This window comes from Mercenaria mercenaria, chromosome 2 (assembly GCF_021730395.1).
Source record: "Mercenaria mercenaria strain notata chromosome 2, MADL_Memer_1, whole genome shotgun sequence".
In the NCBI taxonomy this organism is placed as follows: domain Eukaryota; kingdom Metazoa; phylum Mollusca; class Bivalvia; order Venerida; family Veneridae; genus Mercenaria; species Mercenaria mercenaria.
Window position 1 is genome coordinate 45150855 of NC_069362.1, and position 9377 is coordinate 45160231.

The 9377-nt window shown below is 34.8% G+C and overlaps 1 protein-coding gene across 2 annotated transcripts; it reads left to right on the forward strand.

Moving 5' to 3' along the window:
• On the forward strand, positions 1–8186 carry LOC128555087 (cartilage intermediate layer protein 1-like). 2 transcript variants are annotated; one of them, XM_053536485.1, is made up of 9 exons: positions 1–373; positions 733–846; positions 1303–1392; positions 1909–2073; positions 2600–2764; positions 3425–3721; positions 4151–4259; positions 4462–4619; positions 5534–8186. In XM_053536485.1, exons 1-9 carry the CDS (start codon positions 118–120, stop codon positions 7726–7728), a joined length of 3549 nt encoding a protein of 1182 aa, XP_053392460.1. In that variant the 5' UTR covers positions 1–117; the 3' UTR covers positions 7729–8186. The 2 variants fall into 2 exon arrangements, with proteins under 2 accessions (XP_053392460.1, XP_053392461.1); XM_053536486.1 differs by having other exon boundaries at positions 2–373; positions 763–846.
• The last annotated feature ends 1191 nt before the right edge of the window (positions 8187–9377 follow it).

Sequence of the window (9377 nt, forward strand, 5' to 3'; positions counted from 1 at the left end):
CTTAATTAACCAATTGATGATTAGTAGTTAGAATGGCAGAATTAGGGGAGGAGTTAGCGATGACAAGTTCAAAAATAATTTTGCGTTCATTGCAGTCTGTGCTATTTTACTAAAAAGATGGGGAAAGGTTTACCTAACAGTAATTTAAGATACATAGTTAATAGAAGTAATACACCTAACGAGTTAGCAAAAGAGAATTCATTTGTGAGTATAAACGAGACAAATGTCAATATCACAGTTAAACCATCTGGGTCACCACATTGTACCAAGGTTGTGATCGGACTAGTTGTAGCTGGAATTGTTGCAGTTGGAGTAACAGTGGCGCTGGTCGTCGTTTTAACAAAAAAAGGCGATGACGGAGAGAAAACGACAGGTTAGACTATTAGTTGATTGTTTTTCGTTGTATAAATAGACATTTACTTCTCTTTCAAAACCTGAATGCACTAATTTTGCAAATAAAATATGCACCTAAACATAGGTAAACACGTTTCTGAAAAAAGAATTTCTTTCAAATATCTCAAATTTTATATCTTATATTATATTGATCTTATCAAAATTTATTTTTAAAAGACATGTTCATGATATAACCGGTTATGAAATCGTGAATACTTTTACTTGCTATGCCATGGCTAAAGAAACTTCAACTAGATAAGATAAACAAAAATTGACTTCTACAAATAATGCATACACGTACGAGTTACATTACCCTATAGTTAGTATAATGTGTTTCAGCTTTATTAGAATGTGTGTATATTTTTCAAGTTTTACCAAGTGAAACGCCACAAACAACTACCAGACCTGTTACATCAACGACCACGATACCGGAAAAAGCAAGCACTTCCTCAGGTTTCAGTCTTATTTATATTTTCATTTCAAAGATTTGAGTAATAACATTGCTTGTAGTATCCCTTAAGCTCTAAACAGATTAAACACAAGAAGAAATTTACGAGTTACGAACTTTCGATTATACTCGCCGGTATAAAAAGCCTTTGTAAAAACGAAACAAACATATCTGCGTGTATTAGGAATAGTGAGCGTTAGGTTAGACATAACTAGCAAAAGCATGTACCATTAAAACCGACAACGTTTTCAACAACTGACATTTAATTACGAATACAGCTCTTCATTCACAACCCTTTTATATTTAATCAAGTGATTTGATACGTTTACTGGCTATGCCAAAGACTACAGAAAACTTCAACTAGATAAGATAAACAATAAATTGACTTTTGCAAATGATGCGTACACGTACGAGTTACATTCCTCTAAGTTGAATAAAAGATTTGTGTAAATTTTCTAAAGGTTTACCAAGTGAAACGCCGGAAACAACAACAGTAACCAGACCTGTTACATCAACGACCATGATACCGGAAATAACAAGCACTACTTCAGGTTTCAGTCAATTGTATTTTCATTTTATTAAGATTTAAGTTATGATTCATCAATTAAGACACTGCTACCGTGTGCTGGCTCTAAACAGATTAAAAACAAGAAGAAATTTACGAGTTACTGAATTTCAATTATACTCAGTTTCATATTAGAAAAATTGAGCAGTAACTTTAAATTACCTATGTAAAAACGGAATATACATAACTGTGTGTAATAGAATAGTGCGTGTTAGATTAAATATAAGCCTACACGTACTATTAAAATGGCAACGTTTTCAGCAACTGACTGTTAATGCATGACATTTTATTACATATACAGCACTTTTTCACCTCTTTTTTTTAAACTTCACCAAGTGATTTGATGATGATTTTATACCTTAAAATTTAGTTACTAATAGCAAAAAGTGACGTTTGCACATATAAATATTTGTAAAAATATATCATGCCTTTCTGTTTTTAAGGTGTTTCGTTCAAATGTCCTCACTAATACCGATTATACTAAATTAAATCATGTATTTAGAGAATGGAGAAGGCTTCTGGTCTGCTTGGGGAGACTGGACACAATGTACAGCTACATGTAACTCTGGGATCCACAAACGTTATCGGAGTTGTAATGGACAAGACTCAACAGAATGTGTAGGCGATTTCGTTGAGACTGAAATCTGTGTAGAAACTGTATGTCCGGGTAAGCTATCTTTTCTTGCGATATATGCCATTTTAACTCAACTAATCTTGAACTACCTTAAACTTTAAATAGATATGACATTGTATATTTTATAATTTCATTTTAAACATTACATGGCAATTAATTCAGTTGTCGTTTTTATGTTATTAAATAATCTCTATGTGTGCTACGTTGTACCAACACAGTTGACCACTAAATACCAGATCCAAATACCTTTTGGTACAATAAACTGTTCCACGACAACTTAATACATTTTGATCTGAAACTCTATAAGTTCAGAATGTACTATAAGAATCATAAAACTGACAACGATAATAAAATGAGCCATTAATTAACACAATGCATTCCTGACAGATGAATATAACATTTAGCGCCTTTCACGTCTGAAATATTACTGAGATATCTCTAGTGCTAAATTCAAGAGCAATGACTGTTATAGCCTAACCACTGGGTTTCCCTAGATATTCTTAATTAAATATTTTGTTTCTCTATGTATGATTCCCAATGTATATATTCTGGTATTTAGTGTGTGGAAAATGGACAACGTGGGGTTCCTGGGGTAGTTGTGACGTCACTTGTGGCGGTGGAACACAGTCTCGAACAAGAACATGCTCTAAGACTGACTCTGCAGATCTTGATTGTGTCGGAAATAATGCGCAAGAAAAGAACTGTTCCGAATGGGAATGCCCAGGTTGGTCAAATAATAATGTTATTTCAAATATGCCTTTCAACGCTATATCCATACACGCGTTTAATGCTTGCTCTTGATTATAATATGTGTGTGTGTATATTCGGGTTTAACGTCTTTTTCAACAGTTTTTCAGTCATATAAACGACGGTGTCTACTTGTAGCAGTGAGCACAATGCCCAGCATTATAGTTCTGCCTCACTGGAATATCACGCCGTAGACACGTGACATGATACCCCACCCAGTAACATTATACTGACAACGGGCTGACCAGTCCTAGCACTATCCTCTTAATGCTGAGCGCCAAGCGAGGAAGCTACTAGTACCATTTTTTACGTCTTTGGTATGACGCGGTCGGGGATCGAACCTACGACCCCCAGCAATCGAAGCGGACGCTCTACCACTAGGCTACCGAGGCGGTTTATTTGTAATATATCATGATTTGAATTAACAAACTAAGACGTATATACCAAGTTTTGTATTTAGATTTATTTGTAGTAAGTACAATATATCTCTATCCTCAGTAATTTGAAGGCACAGGATTACTACAAATGAAGGAAAATTGTATGTAATTAAAATGGGAATGTGATGACACTGGAAAATATAAAATTATTTTATGCCACTGAAGTAATGTTATTAAAAAAAACAAGGCTTTCTTCCCAGACTGTTCCAGAGAATGTACAGTAGGAGTCCTAAACACGGATTGTGATACATGTCTTTGTGATGGTATGGTCATTACGGGAAGGGTTCGCGCTGTCTCAACGGGCAACCCAATCAGCAATGCGGCATTGTACGCAAGCACTGCACCGACCAAGCTTATAGCCCAGAGTAATTCGACCGGCTTCTTCTCATTAGACGCTATGTGCACATCGACAGAGCTTCTAATTATACGAAACGGTTTCGTTGACATCACTGTGGTAGTCAGCGACAACAACATAGAAATAAACATGACCAAAATAGGTATCGATTTTACTTGTCATCAAACAATAGAAGCTATGCTATAATTTCAAAAGAAAAAAGCCCAGGAATATGGTTATTTATAAATCTGATGAAAGTGTACAGTGTACTTTGCATCGCAATTGACAAACGCCTATAACTGTATTTCTCATTTCAAGTATATACATTGCAGGTGTAGAAGAAGTAGAATTTAGTTCTCATAATTTATGTGTTTAAACTGTTCCATTTTAAATCCAACGACAAATAATAGATAAGCTTTATGGTTGTCTCGGTTGCATATCAAACTAGAATCCCTCCCAAATTCGTTTGTTCCTATTAAAGCAAAACTTTATATAAATGAAATATCGTGTTGCGTTGATATTATAGGCGTGATATGTTTTCTATCATCGTCTAATTTTTTACCTGCAATATATTTATATTCATATCAAACAGTGTTGCCATACCTGACGGAAACGCCACAGGCAAAGAAAAGATTGTCAGGAGAAAATGTTACACTCTGTTGTGAAGCAGTTGCCAGTCCTCCGATAGATTATTATGAATGGTAAGTGTGTCTAATAATGAGCATGGTGCATTTAACAGTTGGCGAAATCTATAGTTTGTCAGTTTGTTTAAGATTGCTTTGTTGGTACGGCCATCCGAATGCGGCAACTTCAAACGGAGAAGAAATGCATTCAATACACGTGGACGATAAAATATGAGTTATTTCAGTCATTTAAAACTTATCAGCTTCATCTGTACGATAGGTTCAAAGATGATTTACTATTAGACGTGACCCTGTATCAAGATGGCAACAAGCTGAGTCTGTCTGATTTGACCACAACCGATAGCGGAAGATACCAGTGCAGAGCTAACAGTCCAGCAGGAGCTATCATGTCACCTGCTGCAACATTGCGTGTAAAAGGTTTGTTTATTGGAGCTACTAAGACGATCTTAATATGTAAAATATGTTGTTTAGGTTGGACTTAAACACGATTTGAAGGTTACTTGTACGGAATACCATTTTAAAATTTATAGTAAGGGCAAAAACAGCACATTCTTTGTAAAAAGCTACAACGCATAATTCTTGTAACTCGGTATACTGTTACCTTTTATTTTTGTTCAGCATGCATTTAGGTACAAGTCCCACTAGACGCTTAAATTAATATAATGCCATTTCAGTTATAACTTAAAATTCTTAGATAAACTGATTTCGTACATATTAATGATTTAACTGAATTCTGCTTTATTAGAAAATAATGCACCTGATGGTGTTACGTCATTTAAAATACTGTTCTTTGAAAAAAAAAGAAATTGTTGAAGGCATGTAGATTCATCGCCATTTCTCTGTTGTATTTTGCATATTTATCAGATGATAGCTTATTTTTGTAGCTTTGTAGACCGATTAGACAGTAGTAGTAAGAAAAAAGGTTAAAACAATTTGAATATAATAAATATAGCATTGCTAGTATTAATGTCTGTACACATGTCACTAAAATATTGAAAACAAAAAGGCTTCATAAAGCTATTTTCTTATTATTATTTTACTTTATTTTTGTTTCATTTGATTAAACATGATTTATTAATTCACAATCCTGGTTTTATGAATATTATCATCGTTTCACAGTTTTAAACACTGTATATCCTCAAGTGCTGTTCACAAAACAAACCTTGTCAAAGTTGAAGAAATGCTGAGAATGATCATTTTGTTGAGAAAGTATGTCTTTGAACGACTTTTGTTGAAACTGTTTACGTCGCTATATTTTGTCAACGAGGACACGTTTTTCAAATGTACTCATAATGGTAATTAATGTATATCTATTACTTCATGTGTTACAGAGGAATCAAATGATTTCTGTGCGGATGCATTACAACAAAAGACAGTCGCTTTACCTGATGATTGTGTCCAAGCTAGAACAAATACCGCAACGTACGAAGTTGGGGAATGCATTTCAAAGAGCTGCAGAGAAAATTCGACAACTGATTTTGGAACATGTCGTGAAGACGTTTCCTCATGCTGCACAATTGGCGAAGCAGTTCTTGAAACGGTGCAATGTTCTGGATATGAACTTGAGTTGGTTGTTATTAAGTCATGCAGCTGTGCTGCATGCAGTTCGAATTCCCTAACAATTTCTGGAACAGCACTTGGAGTTGAAGATGGATCACCGCTTAAATATGGGGAAGTCTGGGTGAATGGTATATTCACAACATATACTAGTATAACAGGGGATTTCAGTTTTGTTGTTTCTAAAACGTCGCCAAAGGTAATAATTAATTTAAAAGATACTTATTTCCGACAATTTCTTCCAGCAATAAAATCAGTTGAAGTCAACGATGAAATGAGTGGTGTACTTCGTGTAGATATTGGTATGATACAGGCTGTAGAACCAGTTGAAATTGATTCATCTACTGAAAACACCCTAGTTGCGGGCGCTTCCAGCGATAATACAACCACGCCAATCGTCCAAATATCTATTCCAGCAAATGCATTCTACTATCAAGACGGCACGCAGTATAACGGAACTGTAGAAGCAAGTCTCACGTTTTTGGATCCTACTAATACTTCGGTTCTCAGTAATATTCCCGGTACGTTCGAAATTGTCAATGAAGAAGGGCAGACGGCGAATCTTGCATCATTAGCGGTCTTCAACCTTTATTTCGAAGATTCGTCAGGGCAACCTCTTATTTTAGATGAAGTCGTGGACTTGTATCTTCCGTTAGAACTAGGCGAAAGCGTTACAGACCAGGATATAAAATTATGGAGGATGAATACTGAAACCGGAATATGGGAATATGTTACGCCTGGGTCAGGAACAAGAAGACGGAAACGACAAAACACAGCTCTTTGGATTGGTGAAATTGATTGGTCCAGTGTGACAGACCAGGATTGGTATAATTACGATTATGTATACACTTTAACTGACAGACCGTGTTATTTTAAAGTTCGTCTTTTCACAGACCAACAATTTACAGCACAAGTTCCAAACCCTGAAAGATATATTGAGGTAGATTACCACATTCTTAAAGATTCCACGCTATTAACTATCAGTGATTATCTGTACTATCCTGAAAATGAATGCATTAATGCTGTTTGTGAAGATGATAATGCATACATAAGTCTGTATTATTACGGAAGAAATGGTTATGATTCTCTTTATGCTGGACCGCCTGAAATAGGGTCAAGCAGCCATTATTATGAAATAATGGATAATGACAAAGTTCTGAAAATCCAAATGTCTTCTTCAAATAATGGACCTTTCTACAATGATCGGACACAATGTCTAGCCTCATCCTCGAACAACTATCACCTGAAGTATCATTACGGAATGACGTCTGAAGCTTTCACATACATGAAAACATTTACTTTCAGTCCAAGTTTAGGGATACCGGAGTCAATAAGGATCAGTCAGAGGACGTGGTATCCAGACCGTTCATTTGAAGGCTACAGAGTATGTTTCATGAAAGTACGCCTTTTGTTTGAAGACGGACTATTTTTATCACCTGGCCAATACATCAAACTGAAGGCAACAAGCTACGGCGGCACAAACGATGAAATAAAAGACTTTATTCTTGGTATCCGAGAGCATGACGTTACAAATGTCACAGAGAATTCTTCGATTTGTATCGAATATAAATGCAGTGGAACCATAGATCCAATGTTTGATGAACAATCTGATTACACAAGAGTAGTGCTGACACTAGTTTATCCAACCAGCGAAATGGAATGTAACGTAACAGGAGAAGCAGACTTTCTGTCTTCTGATGCTACTTCTCTAAATGAGGCCCAGATTGGAATGACAAATGGCACTTACGAAATATATGCACCGACAGTATACACACCAGATATTGGTCTATACTCGGCCACTAGTGACATGTTAGATATCGACAGCGCCTATACCACGGCAGAAGGTGAATGCCGATCAGGAGAACCACAAAATATTGATGATGATAACCCGGAAACTGGGGTGGCAGTAACGTTTACATTTAAAAACAGATGTTTATACTGGTGGTTATGGTTTTATAATTTTTGTTAGTTTGAATAGAATACTGTTTGTACAGAGTATCCTCCTGGGCATCATCAAATCACATACTTTTCTTGATAAAGTGTAAAACTCCTATCACGTCTGTTAGTGAAACACTTTGTTTAACAGAGTCGAGAAGGTAGTGCTGCATTGCATATATCAAATATGTTTCGTTTCTTAAAGCAGATGATATCGCTCTTACAAACTGCGATGTGTTGAATCAAACATTGATAAACTAAAGATAACCATAATACCATAATATATAAGAATGACGTAAACTCGGCTAGTGCAGACTTCAATAATGATTGTCACAAATGCCTCTACAAATACGCTGTGTGGAAGCATCCATCCGGTATCGTGTAAAATCGATGTAAAAATGTACAATTTGAAAAAAAAAAAAAAAAAAAAAAAAAAAAAAAAAAAAAAAAAAAAAAAAGAAAAAAAAAAAAAAAAAAAAAACAAAAAACAAATAGATTACTTTCACAAAGCTATGCACACAGTAAAACATATATTTTACGCGTTAGTATAAAGTAATTCCTGGCTCTTGTAAAATAACAAGGCCACAGGCCATCAGGTCATCATATCATGGTGATATTTTGTTGTAGATATTGTGCTTTAACTAGCATATATGTATATCATTTCGATCATCACGTAGTTTTATAGCCTGCTTAAATGCTGGAAATCTGTTTTTACAGGAAGTCGTTTTTTATATTTCCACATTTCGGTAAATGAATTATACATGTAATATTGAGTACATATTTTACGTATGTATTTTTTAATTCATTTGTTCAACGAAAAATAATGCAGCTTAACTTTTTTTTATTTCATCATGCAGTTAAGGAATGTACGAGAATTCTATAAGCTTATTTAAAACAATCACATTAGCTGTGTGTATCTATCGTCGTCTTTTTGTTAATTATGATAATATAAATATTATTAGTAAAAAGCTTTTAAAGGTAAAACAAGAGCTTCCATAAGAAAGCCAATATTCGACTATTCGAATTGTTGTCCAAGAAGAAGAGATATTACCCTAAATGTTTAAATGTCTAAATGTCGATAGAATTTCAATCTGCATTAGTTCTGGACGTAGTATATTGCATGCAAAACTTATCTATGAATATCTTAGTTCAAATGGGGACCGGCATAATTTGCTCAAAACAAATGTCAGAGCTTTGGGATTTGATCCTGTGAGGTTGGTTACCAACTTTAAAAAAGAAATTACATATGTATCATCTTTCAAATCTTTAAATTTCGGATGTGTGTCTTTGGTTACAAGTGAATAAATGATGAATTATAAAGTAATGTATCTGGATAAGATAGCCATGCAGTGATTTCTTAACAGTTTTAGCAGAGGCAGTTAGGTGTAGCATTGCCAGTGATCATATCAATTGGTACATTGTCTTAACAAATGTGTTTTGACGACTGATGTCCATTACATGGTCATAAAATTACATGCATACACCATGGGAATTATCTGAAATCTGGGCAAAAGCTATAACTACTAACTAGTGTAACGTTGGCTGTGTAAGATATATATGACAAGTCAAAACTGTGGCGGCACAATTAGTTTAAAAATTATTTAGAATATGAGATATAGCGATGTTTTTATCACTTTATTCCTACCGTTTGACAATCCTATTGATGTTATTTACTCATTGTTG